General features: G+C 35.3%; 1 protein-coding gene across 1 annotated transcript in view; it reads left to right on the top strand.

The window, feature by feature from the left end:
- LOC306851056 (fatty acid CoA ligase Acsl3-like) overlaps positions 1 to 22,200 on the top strand; it is a 34,386-nt gene that overhangs the window by 8,783 nt on the left and 3,403 nt on the right. Inside the window, exons 3-14 of the mRNA XM_079387102.1 lie at positions 1,470 to 1,647; positions 7,848 to 7,957; positions 8,594 to 8,732; positions 10,615 to 10,765; positions 11,449 to 11,572; positions 12,589 to 12,660; positions 16,094 to 16,233; positions 16,627 to 16,799; positions 18,680 to 18,754; positions 20,468 to 20,659; positions 20,947 to 21,061; positions 21,849 to 22,006. Coding sequence (XP_079243228.1) covers positions 1,470 to 1,647; positions 7,848 to 7,957; positions 8,594 to 8,732; positions 10,615 to 10,765; positions 11,449 to 11,572; positions 12,589 to 12,660; positions 16,094 to 16,233; positions 16,627 to 16,799; positions 18,680 to 18,754; positions 20,468 to 20,659; positions 20,947 to 21,061; positions 21,849 to 22,006 — 1,627 coding nt within the window. The remainder of the gene's footprint in view (positions 1 to 1,469; positions 1,648 to 7,847; positions 7,958 to 8,593; positions 8,733 to 10,614; positions 10,766 to 11,448; positions 11,573 to 12,588; positions 12,661 to 16,093; positions 16,234 to 16,626; positions 16,800 to 18,679; positions 18,755 to 20,467; positions 20,660 to 20,946; positions 21,062 to 21,848; positions 22,007 to 22,200) is intronic.

Genomic DNA, 22,200 nt, shown 5'->3' with positions numbered 1-22,200 from the left:
TTGAAAAACTATAAATGTCTTTACTGTCACTTTTGGTGAATTTAAGGCATCAAATAAATGCAACATTGGTGAGCATAAGAAATTCTTGCAAAAACATGAAAAGATCTCAATTATTCCAAACTTTTGGGTGGTAGTATGTATTTAAATATCAAACAAGTCATAACAAACGCATTCAAATATTGGACAAATTATAAGAAACATATATTGCAATTACAATGAACATATATTTTAAATATTGGACGAATCATAATAAAATTATTGAAACTTGTGCCTAAGGTATAATTGCTAATGCCATAAATGTGTTTTTGAATGACCTGTTTGTGCAGTTTAGTTTTAATAAATGTTCTTAGTGGACTAGTAAGGGAATTTTGTTTTGCATTTTTGTGGGAACTTGTCTACGTAATACATCAAACTCAAAAGGGCAGAGAAAATCCTGTTTTCCATGTCATGACCCTTTAAGTCAGCTGGTCTGTAAAACTGGCCTGCAGCATGTGAATGATCTCAGTTCTGATGGTAATCCTATTGTCCGGTGCTGGAGCAGCTCATATAGTGATAATATTCTGCTGTGACACTGCTGTTACTCAACTAAAGCTGCCAAACATGTGCCGCTGCTGCTGTTGTGCAACATGAGAAGGGCTTGATTATGCATCCCAGACAGCTGCTGGGTGTTTGTTTCTGCTTGCTGTGTTGATTTTGTGCTAACATTAAGAGAGTGCTTTATTCTTACACTATCCTGGTTCCGCTGTGTTTGAATATGCCACAGCAACGTCTGAAACACAAATCTGACTTCTCTGCACAATTTTATTATTATCCTGAAGGTACAATTTTTCAACTTTATTTTATTTATTTAAGAGACTGCTTTTATGACTGTACCTTTAAGATTATTGTATGTAAATGACTGGATGATCGTTGCATGTAAAAACAACAATATCCTTGCAAATTTTCTGAATACTGAACAGTTTTATATATATTAAAACTAATATTAAAATGGTAATATTATCTTCAGTAATAATAATAATGCTTTGCTTAATAAATGAAAAACTATTAAAAAACTTTAATAAATTATTTCTCCATATTAATCTCTCATATCATATAAAAATTATTTTTCTTGCTATTTTGAGAAGAGGAACTATCCAATCTTCAGCAACTTCCCAGATTTTTAATTGTAAAGCTCAGTATAATTGTATCATTTTCACAATTGTATATTTAAAAAAAAAAAAAAAAAACTTGGCTAAAGTTAAATGTGAAAGGTTAAAATGGTTAAATGTAGAAAATTATTCCTGTAAGTTCTCCATGAATTGTGACTATATAATGAACCAATAGGAGGAGCTGTTGGTCTATAAAGTCTCATCCAATGAAAGGGAAAAAAGTTGATAGAAAGCACTGAACAGGTGAGCGATGGTCTCTTTTCCCTGAAGAGCAGCTTAACCGAAAGCAAACCGTTTCACACCCTTTGTGTTTCTCTGTAGGTGATTTTGGGACAGTATCGCTGGATGTCATATGATCAGGTGTTTAAAGAAGTGAGAGCTTTCGGCAGCGGTCTGGCTGCTTTAGGACAGAAACCTCTGAACAACATTGCCATCATCTGCGAGACGAGAGCGGAGTGGATCATAGCAGCGCAGGCCTGTTTCATGTACAACTTCCCATGTGAGTCACGCACGCATACACAAAACATGAGGGTCAGTTAATGACAACATTTTCATTTTTGGGTGAACTATCCCTTTAAAACCTCTTAGGACATCCTAGCAACCAAAATTACACCCTAATATTGCGAAAGCAAGTCGGCGTTTTCTACAGAAAATTTTAATATTTCTAAGCTTCATTCATAAATGAGAGATTTACAGGCCTGTATAAAATGCAGCATGGAGGGGAGAAGATCAGTGACACTCTCGCCCTCATTCTTGTGCAAAACTGCAGCCAGATTTGTTTCATATTTGTGTTTATGACACACGGGGGGCTAATACAGAGGTTTATGTGTGTTATGTATGGAGGTCAGATTGTCCTCATTGCACTTCCGTTATATAAACATGCCCCCCCCCCCACCTCCCCCTCCTCTTTTTTTTGTTTTTTTTGCAATAATCCTCCTCTGAAGTGTCTGATAGCGATGTGAATTTTTTTTTTTTTCTCCCTCAGCTCAGGATTCTCCCTGAACACGCGCACACACACACACACACACATATACTTGGGTGAGTCTCACAAAACCTGTCAAGAACAAGCCTGGGTCACATTTCAATTTCAATTCGATTTTCTCAACTTTTTTTGCACCCTCAGATGTCAGATTTTAAAATCGTTGTATCTCAGCCAAATATTGCCCGATCCTAACAATCCATACATCAATAGGAAGCTTATTTATTCAGCTTTCAGAACATGTATAAATCTAAATTTCAAAAAATTTACACTTATGACTGGTTTTGTGGTCCAGCTTCACATATTACAATTTAAAAAAATAAAACGGACTGTCTATTTACACTAAGTGCCTACCTTGTTGGCAAAGGCCATTTACACTAACTCCACCCACTAATGTATGATTTGGTTATTTGGTAACAATAAAAGAAGACCCTTATTTAGCATCAGTTTCAGTGGCGTAGATGGTGCAGTTCATGCTTTTTGACGCGATCGACCCGAGTTCGAGCCCGCCTTTTGCCGAACTTTTTTTTTCTCCCTTTTCAAATCTCATATCGCATCAGAAAGGCAATTATTTTCAATAAAAAAAAATAAAAAAAAAAGTTGAAAATAAAAGTATCGGGCAGGGTGAGGGTAGGTGTAGGGAGGTCTTTATTGTCCCAATAAGGTGGCATCCATTTAATAATTTGAATTAAAACTATAATTTACACTCAATATGTTATTGCGTACTGTTTTATAATGTACTACACTACTGAGGTGCAGATAATTGCCACTATTTGCAATAAGTAGTATAAATATCAGCTATTTTAACAGTGTAAATGGAATCTATAGCTATTTACACTTAGTGCAAATAGCCGCTGCCAAAAAAAAAGTTTGGTCCATTTTCCTGAATGATACAGCAGATCTTAAATGTGTGTGCTGTTTTTCTGTGTGTGTATTTTATATACACTATATTGCCGAAAGTATTGGGTCTTTATATGCAGACCTTAAGCCAAAAACTCATCACCAAACACCAATGACTTGTACATATGGGTACAGTCATTTTAGACACATCCAAAACTGTTGCAACAGAGATGGAAATGCAATTTTTAAATGCATGAATTGTTTCCATCTTTGTTACCACAGTTTTGTTAGTGCCTTTTTCTGTTCTAAAGAAGGGACTGTCCCAACACTTTTGTCCTTATAGTGTCTATACAAGTCATTGATATGCTATTTATGACTGTGTGTGTGTGTATATGCAGTGTTGCTTGAAAGTTTGTGAACCCAACCCTTTAGAATTTTCTATTTCTGCATAAATATGACCCAAAACATCATCAGATTTTCATATAAGTCCTGAAAGTAGACAAAGAGAACCCAATCAAACAAATGAGAGAAAAATATTTTTTGTCATTTATTTGAGAAAAATGATCCAGTATTACATATCTGTGTGTTGCAAAAGTATGTGAATCTTTGCTTTCAGTATCTGTTGTGAGCCCCTATTGCTGCAGTAACTGAAGGTAAAGTTTCTTAAACTTAAACTCTGTGATGTTGGTGGGTTTCCTCCTATGAACTGCTTGCTTCGAGTCCTTCCACACATTTTTAATGGGATTAAGGTCTGGACTTTGACTTGGCCATTCCAAAACATTAACATTGTTCTTCTTTAACCATTCTTTGGTAGAATGACTTGTGTGCTTGGGGTTGTTGCCATGCTGCATTACCCACGTTCTCTTGAGACTCTGTTCTTAAACATATGTCCTGATGTTTTCCTTTTAGAATTTGCTGGTATAATTCAGAATCCATTGTTCCATCAATGATGGCAGGCTGTCCTGGCCAAGATGCAGCAAAACAGGCCCAAGCCATGATACTACCACCACCATGTTTCACAGATGGGATAAGATTCTTAAGCTGGAACGCAGTGTGTTCTTTTCTCCGAACATAATAGCTTCTCATTTAAACCAATAAGTTCTATTTTGGTTTCATCCATCCATTAAACCTTTCTCCAATAGTCCTCTGGCTTGTCCACATGATCATTAGCAAGCAATTTTCTTTTTGGAGAGCAGTGGCTTTCTTCTTGCAACTCTGCCATGCACACCATGGTTGCTCCGTGTTCTCCTGAAGGTGGGCTCATGAACATTAACATTAGCCAATGTGTGAGAGGCCTTTAGTTGCTTAGAATTTACCCTGGGAACTTTTGCAACCTTGCAGACTGTTACACATTCTGCTTTGGAGTGATCTTTTTTGGTCGACCACTTCTCGGGAAGGTGACAGTGGTCTTGAATTTCCTCCATTTGTGCACAATCTGTCTGACTGTGGATTTGTGGAGTCCAAACTCTTTCGAGATGGTTTTGTAACCTTTTGTAGCCTGATGAGCAACATCAACTCTTTTTCCGAGGTCCTCAGTGATCTCCTTTGTTTGTGACATGATTCACTTCCACAAACATGATCAGACATTGATAGATCCCTGTTCTTTGAATAAAACGGGTCACGTACTGACATTTGATAGTCATTCCACTGACTGAAAACACCTCTGCACAGATGAACTCTAATTTCACCTTTAACTGCTAATCCAAGAGATTCACATACTTTTGCCACTCACAGATATGCAATATTTGATCGTTTTCCTGAATAATTTTTTTTATTTATTTAGACAGAGAATAATTTTGTCTCATTTGTTTGATTGGGTTCTCTTTGTCCACTTTCAGGACTTGTGCAAAAATCTGATTATGTTTTGGGTCATATTTATGCAGAAATATAGAAAATTCTAAAGGGTTCACAAACTTTCCAGCAGCACTGTGTATATATGGATATGTGTGTGTATGTATCTGTAGTAGATTATTATTTATTATAATAGTATAATTTAATAATACTATATGTAAATTATAATAGTAAACAATTTAATTATATAATTTATTAGTATTATAACAAATATAATAGTAAAGTGTAAAAATAAATTCTAATATATAAAATAACATCACAATTCTTTATAAATAAATATGTGTGTATATCTATATGCAATTTTTTTTTTTTTTTTTTTTTTTTTTTTTTTTTTTTTTTTGTTAGTTTGTTTCATATATTTATTTTTTATTTATTTCATTTAATTTTTTTTGGAGACATTTTCATGAGATTTCACCTCCTCATGTCCGTCACATAAATTCACACACACACACACACACACAGACAGACAGACAGACGTCTGTGTCTCTTTGGCTGACTTCTGCACTCTGGTGTTTCTGTCAACATCTGATGCTCACGTACTTGTTGTCATCAGGCCTAAGTGTGTGTGTGTGTGTGTGCTCTCACACATACAGATTTAAGCTTATCACGTGTGTGTGTGTGTGTGTGTGTGTTGATGTTTCCGTGGCAATCTCCTCTCTGTTTATGTCTCACGACTGAAGTGTCGCGCCCTCAGGCAGTGACGCAGACTGATGATGTCAGACCCTGTGTTCTCAGTGCAGCCGTGTGTGTGTGTTTGTATGAGCGAGAAAGTGAAGACAAGGATTGTTTCGTATGTTTTTGTCATATGCAAAACTCTGTGCAGCGAGTATATCTATATGAATGTTTATTAGAGTTGTGTACTGTGTGTGTTTGTATGTGTGTGTTCTGACTTGAGCTTGTTTGCCCTCGTCCTGAACTTTTCACAGCCATGCGTGCTGTTACTACTGATAACTGACACGGTTGCACAACAGCATCCAAGAACATAAAATACAAAAACAAAAGACTGATTGCATCTTTGAATTTATTTATGAATTGTATGTGTCTGTGTTTATTCCTATATATATATATATATATATATATATATATATATATATATATATATATATATATATATATATATATATATATATATTATTTTTTTTTTTTTTTTTTTTTTTTATAAATGCTCTTATTCATGCATTTAACTGATCAAATGTGACAGTAAAAACATTATGCAACACTGTTTTCTACAACGCAAAAATAAGAACTAATTATAATTGAGCACAATTAAAAATTGGCAGTAATTGAGCAGCAAATCAGCATATTGGAATGATTTCTGGGACACTGAAGACAATATTTCATGTGACACCGAAGACTACAGTGATGCTGAAAATTCAGATATTCATCACAGAAATAAATGACATTTTGCAATGTCTTCAAATAGAAACCATTATTTTAAATTTTAATATTCACAATATTGCTGTTTTTACTGTATTTGTTGTAAATTAATATTAAATCAGTTCAATTTGAAAACATAAAAAATTGGGTAACACTTTATAATAACTGCACACTTTGAATCCTTATTTAAGCATTAGTAAATGGTCAATTCATCCTTTATAAAGCATTGTTCCAAATTGAATAGGCATTAGTAAGCAGTTTATAAATACAGCTATAAATGCCTTGTTGTTGATTTATAAGCATATCTATTACAAAGGAGATTTAAAGGCTCCGTTATCTTGTGGGATTTGAAAATTTGACAATTTCTAATTATTGGGGGGGACTTGACCCCCTCAATGTTTATGGTGGTTATGGACCTGGTATATGGGTGTGTATGTATGTGTATATATAATATTAGGGCTGTGTGATTAATCGAAATCGGTCGTAAAATCACGATTTGAGTGCACGATTTCTAAATTGCTTTGTAGCATGATTCTTTCTGTGCCCGACCTCCCGCAGTATGCTATCCGAACCAATCAGAATGCAGCGCGCTTAAATGGAGCGTGAGAACAGAAGAGACTGGGCATACAGACATAACGCCAGGTTCACACATACTCCGTCTGTGGTGCATATGCGGTGTTTTTTTTCCTGCGCGTTCACACTGCACGCAGTTGTGGTCCAGAGGTGCGTCTGCAGCAGTCATGCAGCAAGCGTTTTTGCGCAAAGTCTATTTTTTCTGTGTTGCATGCACTGAATTAAAGTGACAGCACATTGTTCACGGTAAAAATTAACATGGATTGACATGGAAATGTAGTAATTACACCATAAATGCATATAATAAGTGTACAGTTTTAAGTCAGCACATGGCTTTTTGGCTAGATTTAAAACGAGGAAAAGTGCACTTTTAGATAAACAAGGCAATAATAGATGGCACTGGAGGTAGCAAAACAAAGTTATATTTATTGGGTTTAAACGCGAATGTGTATATGAAAGATTGTATTACTGCACTGTGATAAAAGAGAATCATGCTGAAAAAGCATTTTCAGTAACAACGATTGGATTTGAAATCAAAATAATGGATAAATGTTGTGTTTGTGGTAAACAGCATGGATCAGGAGCGGACTGCAAACGCATCCTGTGCGAAAGCAAAATGAGTCTGGGCTGCTTCTGCACCGCTGCAGACAGAGTACGTGTGAACCTGGTGCAACAAATCTATTTCAACACCCGAGGCAGTGCCACAAAGTGCTCCATGACCAATGCATGGCAAAAAAAAATCCCTGGACATAGGATTTTTTTTTTTTTTTTTTTGCCATAGGCCTATGTCTGTTCTAGAGACATTTTGTTATCACTTTACTTAGTGATTATTTTGCCTTATGTCTGTTGTTGAGACATGTTACAGCTTTTTGATAAAGCTCTAATTGGTTTTCTTTTGGAAATGTTTCAAATAAACACTGTATGCATTTATGACTGTAAATCATGTCTGTGTCAACATAGTGATTAAAATCGAAATGGCAAAATTTATCAAAGAAATCGTGAGTTTTTTTTTTTTTTGACCATATCGCACAGCCCTAAAAAAATATATAGACCTTTACAGATGTATGTGTGTTTTACAGTGGTCACTCTTTACTCTACTCTGGGTGGTCCTGCTATTGCTCATGGACTCAATGAAGCTGAAGTTTCTCACATCATCACCAGCAAAGAACTTCTGGAAACCAAACTCAAGGTGATCAAAAACTCAAACCAGACTATACAAAGTGTTTCATGAAGTAATCAAACTCGTTTTAGTCAGATGTAACATAATATTTAAAACATTATATTTAATTTTACTAACAGAAGACCTATCTATCATCTAATATAACTGAAAATATACACCACAGTTTGAAAGTGTTACTTTAGGAATTATTTTATTTTTGAAAAGACTTTTCTGCTTACCAAGGCTACATTTATTTGATCAAAAATCAAAATATTGTGTAATATTTTTACAATTCAAAATAGCTGTTTTATATTGTAATTTATTTCTGTGAATTTTCAGCATCATTACTCCAGTCTTCAGTGTCACATGATCCTTCAGAAGTTATTCTAGCATAATAGACTTCTTTCAAAAACATTAAAAAATCTTAATGTGGCCATCAGTGTTTACATCAGTTACTATATGTATTGCTTGCAAAGGAGAAATTGTGTAACCTTGACCCTTTGAATCCAATGGGCATAGAAAACCATACTAATCAATATCAGTCTACTTTCCATAATCCAACCAAATCTCAATGGATTAACCACTCCACTCCTACTGAATATTATATTGTGCTTTGAAATGCATCCGTTAAATATATGCAATGTTTTTCTGCTTGTATTTTGACAGAATATTTTGCTAGAGGTGCCAAGATTGCGACACATCATCGTTGTGGACGATACATTCAAGAGTGGCTCTGAATGCCCACGAGGCACGAGTGTCCACAGCATGGCGGCTGTGAAGAGGCTGGGGGCCCATCCTGAGAATGGTGTGTGTGTGTTTGAGGTCGCTTCAGGTCATGTGAATGAGAAATCCTCCATCTGTGTCAAATTAAGGCCAGGGTCAAGGGCGTCCCTGACTCTTTCACTCTGCCGTTTACTTCCTCCATTATTGCTCTCTGTGAAACAGGACTGACCCTCAACAGCTGGTAGTAGTAGTCGTTTACACACTGGATAGTGTGTGTGTGTCAGGTCATGTTTTCTCACTCTGCCACAGACTTCACATGACATCCAGCTGATCTTCCTCCTCCAGCTCGACGTGACATTCGCTCTGTTCTGTGTCAGCGTGCTAATGCTAAATCACGTTGTGCCTCAAAACACACAAATGTACACACTCGAATTCCCATGTTCCACATTTATGGTTCTGAAAACTTGGAACGGCTTAAATGGCACTTTGGTTTTCAAATCTAAAACGTTCTGTCCTGCTGCTGACATCCGGCGCCCACTTCCTGTTCTTATCTCATTCATTCATTCACACACACACAATATTTTTACTTTAATAGTCCTATCAATGTACTTCAAACAACTATAAATTAAAGTTTACAACCGATCCTCCCCTCATCTTCAATGTTATGGCTGTTTGGCCAGAGAGTAACATAATTTGCCTTCATTTACTGTTGTTCTAAACCATTATTGCTTTTAACAAAAACTAAAATCTTGTTTTCATTACTTGAAATAAAGCTGAAATAAAAATAAAAAATTGCTTCAAAAATGAAAATTAGAAATGTTGTCATGGCAACAGATTAAAATAAAATAAAAATTTAAAAAAACCTAGTCGAAATACTGTGGTTAAATATATATATATATATTACATTTTTAATGTTAATAAATCTTAAATGTTAATAAAAAAAATTAAATGACACAGCAAAATTACTGAAACTAAATTTTTTATAGAAATATATAATAATATAAGCTAATTCCAAATATTAAAATCATTTATACATTTTTAAAAAATACTAAACTAACTGTTCATCTGTAAGCCATACAAGTTTATGCAGCTCTTCCTGCACTCTAAAGAAAAATAACAAAAGCACCATAAAGGTATCTTTAAAGTAGTTCAGTTTTCATTTAATTTGCTTTCATTGTACTGAAAACATCTCCTTTTTTGTTTTCCACACAAAATTGAAAGTTTTATTTTTGAACGATCTATTCCTTTAGGAAAACAGATCAGACCTTATTTTATTGGGTCATAATATTTCTGTCTTAAATATCTTTAATTTCTATGTAAAACATAAAAATATAAATAACAATTTGTTTTATACATAGATTTTTTATTTTTTTTGTATTACTTCTTTGAAAATAACCATAGAAACTGGCATGGCATTAAAAAAAAAAGCAGACAAATCTGACTGAATATTGTGATGTTGTTGTTGTTTTTTTTCCCTCCCATGGCTGGAAAATTCATACAAATGAATAACATCTTAATGTGTTGTGTGTGTGTGTGTGTGTGTGTGTGTATATATATACATATTTCTAGTCATTTTACTTGAAATCTCTATAAAATACATTTTGGGGTTTAAAAATGAATCACACAAAAGCGGAGTAGATTCTGAATAAAACATGGGAATTACCATTTTTGTCTTCATGTATTTTTACTTTTGCTAAACGTTTTTGAAGATAAACTAAGTAAAGAAGCTCTGTGATGTCACAATGAAACTACGATTTAAAAATTTCACAACTAGATCAAAGCACTGCTCTATGATGTCACAAATAAGCATTCAGGAGATCAAAGCACTGTTCTGTCACAGTGAAGCATTCACTAGATATAATCAGTTCAAATTGAATTGCTCGTGGTTAATACAGTAGTCCCTTAATATTTTATATAATGTAATTTAGTCATTTCTAGTAACTTCCACCTGCTTCTGTCCACAGTGTCGAGGCAGAGACGGCCTCCGTGTGCGTCTGATGTGGCTGTGATCATGTATACCAGCGGCTCCACCGGCGTGCCAAAAGGAGTCATGATCTCTCACAGTAACATTATTGCTGGAATCACCGGCATGGCCGAGAGGATTCCCAACCTCGGGTATGAAACATCCACACATACCGTACATGCTAACATTCTGCCGTCTGTTGTCATTCAATAATGTGTTTGTGGATATCGTATGTTTATCAGTGTTTCCTAGAAAACCAGTCATTCCCAATGGATAACACATACAGAAAGCAAGAATAAACTGTGACCATTATGGGTCTGTGGGGATTTCTTTGCCACGCACTGTATGTTATATATGTCATGTATATTTTATACATGACATTTTGTGTGCTGTTTTTACAATCTTGTGAACTCGGCAAGACAATACAGTGAAAATGCAACTAAAACATAAGAAGCTACTTTCCTATTGTTTAGACATTTTGCTATAAATTATTAACAATTTGGATGTAAATATGCTCTTCCTGTAAATTTAGTTTGCAATTGGTAAGATATTTTAATGTTTTCTTACAATATTTTCTTATTAAAGTGTTTTCTGCTCACCAAGGCTGCATTTATTTGATGAAAAATACAGTAAAAAAAAAAAAAACAGTAATTTTTCTATGTGAATGTGTTAAAATGTAATTTATTCCTGTGATCAAAGCTGTATTTTCAGCATCATTACTCCAGTCTTCAGTGTCACATGATCTTCAGAAATCATTCTAATATGCTGATTTGCTCAAGAATGGTTCTGGTTTTAAATGTAAATCCAGACAGACAGTTGATATGTGTTTTTGCAGTGAGGATGACACATACATTGGCTACCTTCCACTAGCTCACGTGTTGGAGTTGAGCGCTGAGATGGTATGTTTGGCTCACGGCTGCAGAATCGGCTACTCTTCACCACAAACACTAGCAGACCAGGTACACCACACAGTTTTGTTCATATTTACATTCTGTGTACATTCTGGAAATCAAAACATTGGCTGAAACTGTATAATTGTATAGATTGTTGTAGTATGTTTTATAAGGAAATACAATTTCCGTCTTTCTACTTCAAAATTTCATGTTTAATTAAAAGTTACTTACCATTTTCTTGTAATTGTGAGATTTACTAGGAAATTCTGAATGAGATTTTTTTTTTTCTACATCGTTTAAGTCATCGTAGTGATGTTACAATCAAGCAATAATACAGACAAATTATATATTCATGTATTATTTAATTAATATATATTAAGCATATACAATTTTATATATATATATACACACATACGTGCATACGCCACAAATAAATCAATGTATGGGAAACGCTGTTGTCCATGCCCATGTTGATTAGAGTATTAAAAAACTTAGAGTATTAATTTAAGGTACATTTAGAACAAATAAAAATGTGCAATTAAGTTGCGATTAATCATGAGGTAACTCATGACAATCATTCGATTAATCGCGATTAAATATTTTAATCGATTGACAGCCCTAGTATACTGTATATGTATGTATTTATTTAAATATTTTGATAATAAATTATGCCTAAACCACTAAAACATAAACCTAAAATGCAGCTATTAAAACAATTAAAATAATAATATAAAATAATAATTTGGTATAATCAGTTTTAGTTACACATTTCTTGAGTATTTTATATTGTATACATTTATGAAATGTATAATCAGTGTGTCTCTCTGTTTCAATTTTAGTTATAGTTTCTACAATTTTTTTTTTTACTCAGTATGATGTCACAATAAGGCACTGCTTTGTAATTACAACATAATCAATACAATGATGTCACAATCAAGCATTGAATGTCAAATGTTGTCAGTGGAAAATGCTCCAACAACAGCAGTACGTAATGTAAAAATGTGCAGTGCTGTGGGAGTTTCTTATTCTTTGCAACTGTTGTGATGAATTAAAATTTTCTGTTCATTATTTTTACTTTATAGTCCACCAAGATAAAGAAGGGAAGCAAAGGAGACATTAGCGTCCTGCGGCCCACTTTAATGGCAGCAGTACCAGTAAGGCTGAATCTCTCTCTGTTTTTCTCTGGGCTTTTGAGGTTGAATGTCAGCGAATGTGATTTGTCTGGAAAAATTACAGCTGTAAACAGAACGTGAGAAAGCCCGGTGTGGATATCCCTCTGACACACACACACACACACACACAAGTAGTGACTCGCACACTGTAGATACACAATTAATAATGTTTCATTTCTAGATTTTCTTTGCCGGAGGACACTGTAAATGCTCTCACACACACACACACACACACACACATACATTGTCATAGTGTGGTTGCACAAAAGGGTCCCTGTGGAATGACAACAACACAGAACAGCAAACTTCGATAAACACAGTGGCTGAGAGCAGTGGCCGAACATCCGAATCATAAGGGAGCTTTGAAAAAAAAAAAGCGCTTCACCCTCCCATGTCACATGAGATGTGATGAAATGTGAAGTGGAAAAATGTCAGCAGTAACTCAATTAGAAGCAGCGTCCACTTCCCTTGCAAAACAATACACTGCTGATACCAGATGGTAATGCAGCGGTGTTCATGTGCCGTTGTGCTGAATGATTACCATATTCATGGTGCCTCAAGGTTTTTCAGAGACTTTTTTTTTTGGTGTGTGTTTTCTTTTTTTCTCTCTGTGGGAGAAGAGGTCATTGCTCTGTGCCCACGTGAAGTCAAGGGGTCGTTTTTGTGATGTCATTTCCTGTTTTATGCTTTCCTCATGCATGTCAATTGACCTTATGCACGGTTACTTCCTGGTTGTAGATAAGCCAGACCAGTCATTTCCGGTCAAGTGTACTGTGCCGTAAGAGGAGCGCCCTTTGCTCGGTTTCTCTACATAATCCATTCACAATTAGGAGGAAAGTTTTGTTTGTCTAAGATGACCAAACATCCACGTATTCCATTTGAGGAATGACAATGCGAATGTTAAATTTACGCGAGGGGATCCGTTAAATCATTGCAACGGAATGAATCATCTGATGAGCCGATGTCAAAATAAAGCTGTGCATTAAGTGATTCAGACAAAATTCAGACTAACAAAACTATGTCTGATAAACTTAAACGATGTAGCCTAGTTATTCACTTAAATCTAAACATTTCAAAATATTGAATACATTAATTTTTTTATACCAACTTATTTAATTTGTATTTGACTATATAGGTATTTAAATAATTCAGCATTATAGGCTGTGACTTCCTGCACTTGCTATACTTTATACTTCATTGCGACAAAGTTCTACATTTTGTTAAAATATTAATTTTATAATAAATCAAAAAGACGTGAAAAACTAAGTTGAAATGGCAGCTGCAGCCAATGATTGATCTTATAGCCTACTGCCATCTCCTGCTTATAACGGTAATTTCATTTTCATCTTAAGTCTATTTTTCACCGTTTTTGGCATATTTCTTCATGTCGTCTTCATGAATGAAAAGTGGACATTTAGTAATGGGAATTTTACTGCACGGAGTTGAGAAATAAATTCTTTAATTTTAAGATTTTAAATGTGTTCATGGCTATGAAGGCAAGATATTGATTATCGAGAATACCATTACAATGTCCTTTTAAGAGATTAGCCTAACTGCCTAATCCGTTACGATAGTGTTTTTGTCAGCATTTAAATGTACAGTTTTACTTACGTGGGTACTTTCCTTGAGATTACCAGACTCTGCATATACAATTATCTTTAATAAAATGAAACTGTATGTTATTTCTGCAATCATTATTGACGGTGTTGCAATTATTTTGTTTCTCAGTTTATGAGGCAGGAGATGTTTCTGTGAGAGTCTCTACCTATATATATATATAGCACATATAAAATGAGCTTCACCGGAAGATTAAGAGCTGGCTTATTTTTATCCGGAAGGTCTAAATAGTGCTCTGTGCATATGGTCAATTATATGTCAGTGACTTTGATTTGGTGGAGATTTAATTAAATCATTAAAATTGAATCCAGAAAAATTAAAGACATACAGAAAACCACACTTCAATAAAACGGAATTGATTTATCGGTAAGCCCCTCCCATCAAACGCAGACTAGCCAATGGCAGTCGAGTATCAGTTGCATGGGGAGCAGAACTCGGATATCTTTAGGTTTCAGCGCCGTAGAGAAACATTGGAAGATCGGAAGCTCGCATCGGTTTTGTGGGGTTTCAAAAATGGAAAAACGATGTGCCTGGGGTACTTGTAACACTGATTCCAGGTATCCCGAGAGGATGGGCAATATAATTAATTTTCCTACATTTCTTGAATCCAAACAAAACAGAGCAAAATGTCCCCAAGTATTCAACCCCAATACAAATGAAGACAAAAACGTCATACACTTAAGTTACCATTTTCATCTGCTCAAGCAGAACATTAATGTTATCTTGTGCTTTAGCATGGACTCACTAACTTTAACGTTACCTAGTTTTAGCCAGAGATACCATGCTAATGTACACACTTAAATAGTGGACTGTTCTCGTGTCTTGTACAGTGTAGGTCAAAAACACATAGACAAAGGACTACATTTCAGTGCCTCTCCATATTAAACTGCTTAAATGTACATTAATTTATTTGTACCCTGCGACACATGAACAGTGTTGATCCTGCATGTTGGCATCCGCGATCGTGATGACTGACCGTAATGAGACTTCTCCTGCTTGCACTGAGATCTGTAAACCCTCGCTTTGAGTTACCCACCTTATTTTTTTTAATTTTATAAATCCCTCCGTGGAATATTTAATTCCCATTTGGTGGCCTTCTGTGTCCAAAATTGTGCAAAAACATTGTGAGACAAGGTTTTCACACTGCAGCTGTCATTGTAAGACAGTGAGCAACTCCATTTGTTTGTCCGAGGGAGCAACAGTAACTAAGGGGGGCAGGGCTTACCGATAGGTCAATCTGACAAAAAGAATAAAACTAATTTCACAGGGCCTTAATTTTTTCCACTTTGATAGGAATTTGGAGGGGAAATAAATCATATAATCCCATATATCTATTTTTGTGTTTTTATTTAAATATTTTAAGAAAAATTAAGTATGCCAGACTATTAAAATGATAATTTGATTATATATATCACACACATATATACAAGTATCTATGCCTGTGTGTGTGTGTGTGTGTGTGATTTTTAATTCACATTTTTCATTTCTTAAATCTTTTAAGAAATAAAATGTTATGCCACACTACATAACACTGTCAGCATTTTTATGAGATTGGTTCTCCTTGATGTCAGGAAACTAGCGATTTTAATTGAGAAATTTAAACCTGGTTGTCAGTCCATTCCAGTCGTATGTATGAAATGCATTTTTAATGTTTTGAAAAGGCATTCTTTTTTTTTTTTCCAGACAAATTAATTTCATGTCAGAGACAAAAAAAAAAAAACACTCATGCTTCAGTGATGTCATCAGTTATGTCTGGGGCTTTTATATGCACACAATTTGTCACTGTCTCTGTTTGTAGGAGATAATGGATCGGATCTACAAGAATGTGATGCTGAAAGTGGAGGAAATGAGTGTTTTTCAGAGGACTCTCTTTCTGTTGGCCTACAACTATAAGATGGAGCAGCTTGCGATGGGATACAGCACACCACTGTGTGACAAGTGCGTCTCACACACACACACACACACACACACACACACACACACGTTAATACACACGAGAAGCTTCTTTTGCCAATTACAAGCTGCTCATAAGTTAAGTACAGTAAAGCGATTGTTTCAAATTGGAACAGGATTTATATAAGCCTAATATAATGAAAAACATGTACCTTGTATAATTCTTGGAGCAAGGAGTCAAATATTTGAACTGGTTCATTGAAATACCCCAAAAACAACCTGCCAAAATCAATTAGTCTTCTCAATGCTACTCGAAAGAAAGGCTACATTCTAGGAACGGGTCATTTGATTATTATTGAATTATCCCTAAATAGCATTGCTAATTTTAGCTACTCCAAAAGACCGGTTCACAATTCTTCATTCTCCTTCTCTCTCCAGACTAGTCTTCCGGAAGGTTCGGGTGTTGTTAGGTGGCCGTTTGCGAGTGTTATTGTCAGGCGGAGCACCTCTGTCTGCCGCGACCCAGCGGTTCATGAACATCTGCTTCTGCTGTCCTGTAGGTCAAGGCTACGGCCTCACGGAGACCTGCGGCGCTGGGACCATCAGCCAGCGTGAGATCCACAGCCTCATTCAGCATTTCAAACATTATGCACATTTTCATAATCTAAACTAGCATCCAAAAGTTTGGGGTCAGTAAGAAGAAATTAATATTTTTGTCCATCAAAGATGCATTAAACTGATCAAAAATGACATTTATAATCATACAAAAGATTTCTTTTGAATTTTCTATTCATCAAAGAGTCTTTGAAAATGTATCATAATTTCCACAAGAATGGCAGATGTTTCTTGAGCAGCAAATCAGCAAGACTGTAGTGATGATGCTGAAAATTCAGACTTGCATCACATGAATAAATTATATTTTACAATATATTTTCATAGGAAGCAGCTATGTTAAATTGTAATAATATTTTACTGTTTTTACTTCATTTTTAATCAAATAAATGCAGCCTTGATGAGCAGAAGAGGCTTCTTTACAAAACTTTTGAACAATAGTGTATCTAAATGGTAATTATTTGATATAGGCAGGTATCTTTTTTTAACAATGGGAAAGTAGTTTATTTTGTGTTGCTTCATAAAAGTTTATGTTGGAAAAAAAATGTGCATTTTCACTCTATGAACAGTTTGTAAATAGAACGGCTGTTAAAAGCACACAATCATGGATATTAAAATGCATACACGTTAAAAATACACTCCTATACACCATCGCTCATATAAAGCTCACATTTTACAATGCAAGTGAGCAAAACTATAAAACCATAAAACTGGGTGGAAATTGATCGTGCAAACTAAATGAGCTTTTTGGTGCAAAGAAAAATCTGTGGACCTGAGTCCAAGCAAATAATGATATGACCGCTATATATATATATATATATATATATATATAAACAGATTATACATGTTTAAAATAACTGGTAATGAGAAAATTATATTAACAAATGTCCAGCCAAATGAAACTAGGTCACTAACTCAATGTCCTGATCCTCAGTAGCCACATAAGAAACATTAAAATGAACATTTGTGGAGGACAGTTGCCTTGTAAAATGATTGAGGTTTGTGTTCTCAGAGGAATCAGTGGTGGAACAGTCCAAGCAGATGGTGACTCCTGAAATATGACTTCTTTTTTTTTCTTCTTTTTTTAACGAAGAAATACATTTTTTTTTTTTTTTTTTGCAATCAAAATAATTACATACAGTGGTGTGAAAAAGTGTCCTGATTTTTAATTTTTTTGCATGTTTGTCACACTTTAATGTTTCAGATCATCAAACAAATTTAAATATTAATAAAAGATAACACAAGTAAACACAACATGCAGTTTTTAAATGAAGGGGTTTTTTTTATGAGGGGAAAACACAATCCAAACCCACATGGCCCTGTGTGAAAAAGTGAATCCAAAATCCACCTCTGAATGGCTGAAGAAAAACAAAATGAAGACTTTGGAGTGGCCTAGTCAAAGTCCTGACCTGAATCCTATTGAGATGCTGTGCCATGACCTTAAAAAGGCGGTTCATGCTCGAAAACCCTCCAATGTGGCTGAATTACAACAATTCTGCCAAGATGAGTGGGCTAAAATTCCTCCACAGCGCTGTAACAGACTCATTGCAAGTTATCGCAAACACTTGATTGCAGTTGTTGCTGCTAAGGGTGGCCCAACCAGTTATTAGGTTTAGGGGGCAAGCACTTTTTCACACAGGGCCATGTGGATTTGGATTTTGTTTTCCCTTCATAATAAAAAAAACTTCATTCAGAAACTGCATGTTGTGTTTACTTGTTATCTTTGATTCATATTTAAATTTGTTTGATCTGAAACATTAAAGTGTGACAAACATGCAAAAAAATAAAAAAATCAGGAAGGGGGCCAACACTTTTTCACACCGCTGTAACTGTGCCCTTACAGCCAATAGATAGACTTATTGTGTGTGTGTGTGTGTAGTTTGGGATTACAGTACAGGACGAGTTGGCGCTCCGCTGGTTTGCTGTGAAATTCAGCTGAAGGACTGGATAGAGGGTGAGTGTGAAACACACACACATCTGCTCTTATAAAAACACTGTCATGGACGTTTACCTATTCATCAGGCGATATGTCTGGAGGTTTGCTATGCAGAGAGAAAGATCAGCAGAACAAAAGAGAAGGAAGTGGAAAAATACATTAAAAGTCGTTTGCGACCTTGTAAGGAAGACACTTTGAGCAGCTATTTCTGGAGAGATCAGCTTTGTTCTGTACATTATACACAGTAACTAAACATCTATTTGAAAAAGCATTAAATTATTATCCACAGCTCTCAATACAAAGGCCCAAACATTATATAATGGTATTATTATAAAACCATTAGAATGAGAGGCCATGTGTCACAATCTCCAAAGCATCATTGCAAGCAAGTGGAGACTATCTATATAGACCCTTTTTAGGGCCGACGTCACAATTACATCACAGCGGTAACTGGAGGCGAAACAAAGGGAAAACTGGAGGCGGCCAGTTCAAACCAGCAGATTCGGCTACACGGGCAGCTTAAAATATCATCTTGTTGTGATGTTGGGTGCCCAAGTTGATGTAGTAGAGGCTCCAATTTGACATTTTAACGCATACCTGCTGCCACTGGCAGACAAAAAAATGACGACAGCTGTGGTTAAATGAAAGGAAACGAGCAGACTGGACAGAAACGATCGTCAAAAATACTTGCATTTGCAGCACACTTCTTGTCAGAAAAGGTTAAATTAAAGTATTGTCTTTTGTTGTTATGGGTGCTTCTAAATATTTCTTATGCATCTAAGTTACTATGTCATGTATGAAATAATGTCTATGTGTGTAAAACAACAAACCAAGGACTTATATGCTTAATCATTTGTAATTGTATATACATTGTTGTGATTAATTGTGGCTGGAATAATAATGTAGTTGTAAAAATAGTTGCCTGCTGAAATTGAAATATACATCTTCATGACTAGATAGACACGGTGAGAACTATACACGTTAGATGTGAGTCACTTAACCGGAGGGAATCCTGTCAGAGCGACCATCCTTTGAGTAAAAGCGTGTGGTTTTTTGTCTGTTAAAGTTAACCTTTTTAAATTACAATCGCGGTCCCGGACAATGAGTAACCTTATGCATGTAAAATCTGAATTTCTCCAGTTATTGTTAAAAAAACAAGCTAACAAACTTAGCTTGCTAGCGTTAGTAAAGCGGTCAGGGGAATCTTTCTGCCTCCACCTACGCTCCACCCACACAAAAACGTCACAATGCTTACTAACAGAAAAAGGGTCTATACCGTTAACTAATATTTGCTAGCTACTAACCGTTAGCTAAGAGATCCATTAGCAGAACTGCCTTTGTGAAAAATAAATACACTTTAGCATACTTTTGAAAACCTATTACAGAAATAATATACTTTAAAATTCAGTAAGTATAAATACATTCCTTTTCTGTTTTCAGAATCTAAATGATACTTTATATATATATATATATATATAAATTACTGTATACTATATTCTTTCAATACATTCCATTAGATGTCATTCAGATGGTCTCTTTCTTGGCCAGAAGCTGCAATGCTGACCAAATCATATGTCGTTATGTCAAAGGTTTGACTATACAAGACTAAAATAACACTGACTTGCGGCTTAATAACCTCTGAGTTTCCGGAACCCTACTGTTGCGCTTTATACAGTTTAAACCATTTCCCGTCTCTCTTTTTGTGTCATAATGCAATGTGTGTGCATCCAGGTGGATATCGCAGCACAGACCGGCCCTGTCCGCGAGGGGAGATTCTGGTCGGCGGGCCCAACGTAACCATGGGTTACTACAAGAACAAACAGAAGAACATTGAGGACTTCTTCGTGGATAAGAGAGGCCAGCGGTGGTTCTGCACCGGAGACATCGGCGAGTTTCATGGAGACGGCTGTCTGAAGATTATCGGTGAGAGAGATTAGCCAGAACATCGTAAAGACAGCACGTTTTGGCAGGAGCGAGTGAATGGAAGTCCCCTCTCCTTCACGATAAAACGCGTTAGTCCTGTACTTCCTGTAAATGACACATCTCGCTGTCAACGTATTCCCCTAAGAGCAGCGATAAGAACTCTTAAGCAAGCAGGATACACTCCAAAAGGGAGAGAAAGAGAAACTTCCTGTAGCACAAGCTCACGTACGCATCTGATGAAATATGGTTAATATTTGCATATGTGTGTGTATATGTTTGCATGTTAGACCGTAAGAAAGACCTGGTGAAGCTTCAAGCGGGAGAATACGTGTCTCTGGGAAAAGTGGAGGCCGTTTTGAAAAACTGCCCACTTGTTGACAACATCTGTGCCTATGCCAACAGGTGCCGACACAAAGCACAACCTGTACCGCACTAACAAAACACCATCATCATATGTTACAGTATTAACAAATGACATAACAGGTTATTAAAAACCCTTCTATATTTCACACACAATGGCTTCAATGTTATCTAAATCTTGAATGTTATCTATCTTATATTAAAATCGTAAACTTTAAAAAACATTTTAATAAAATATATTGTTTTAAATGTATAATAACAAATCTTAATCTTAAAGATGTTAAACTGCTCAAAAGCATTTTTAAATATAAAAGTATTGTTTTTTTTTTTTAAATGTGTAATTAAAAAATTTACATTTTATAACTATTTTATTAACTCATATTATTTATATAATAGCTTATTATATTATAAAAAATAAATTAGAATAAAACACTTCAAACATTTGAGATGAAAATATGAAGAAGAAAAATTAAATATAATTACCTAATGCATTTATTTCAAACAATTGAAAAGTGAAAATCAATCACTGCTCTTAACTGAATAATTTTAGTGGAATTAATAAGAATCAATGTATATTTAATTAATGCAGCAAAGACTATGTGGTGTTTTATACTGTTCAATTCTTGTCTTATATTGGTTTATTCACATTTCTTATTTCTTATTTTTTTAATAACAAATAAAATGTCATGATTTTATATCGTTATCGTGAAATAAAATACTCGTGAAATAAAAATTTGGTCATATCATCTACCCCTAACACGACACATTTGTAGTCAACTCTGCTGAATACACCCACAAATAACTTTAGTCCCTCCTCTTCCTTTTCCAGTGACGAGTCTTACGTGATTGGCTTTGTGGTGCCCAATCAGAAGCAGCTGCTGGCGCTGGCTGAGAGGAAGCGTGTCAAAGGTTTGTGGGAGGAGCTGTGTAACAACCCCGTCATCGAGGAGGAGGTGCTTAAAGTCGTCACAGAAACGGCACTGACAGGTGAAATACATTTTGGATTACCACACTATCATATTACTCAAACTATTACTGCTGCATCTACAGGGTTTCTGCAGGTCCTAACATATATTAAATCATCCTTCCACAAATGAAGGCCTTAAAAAGGTCTTAAAGCAAAGCACATTCTTAAATTCATAATAAAAAAGTCATAGTATTAAATTTTGCGTGTATGGCAG

The sequence above is a fragment of the Barbus barbus genome, assembly GCF_936440315.1.
Source record: "Barbus barbus genome assembly, chromosome: 31".
NCBI classification, from domain to species: Eukaryota; Metazoa; Chordata; class Actinopteri; order Cypriniformes; family Cyprinidae; genus Barbus; species Barbus barbus.
This window is presented reverse-complemented; position numbering and strand designations above follow the sequence as displayed.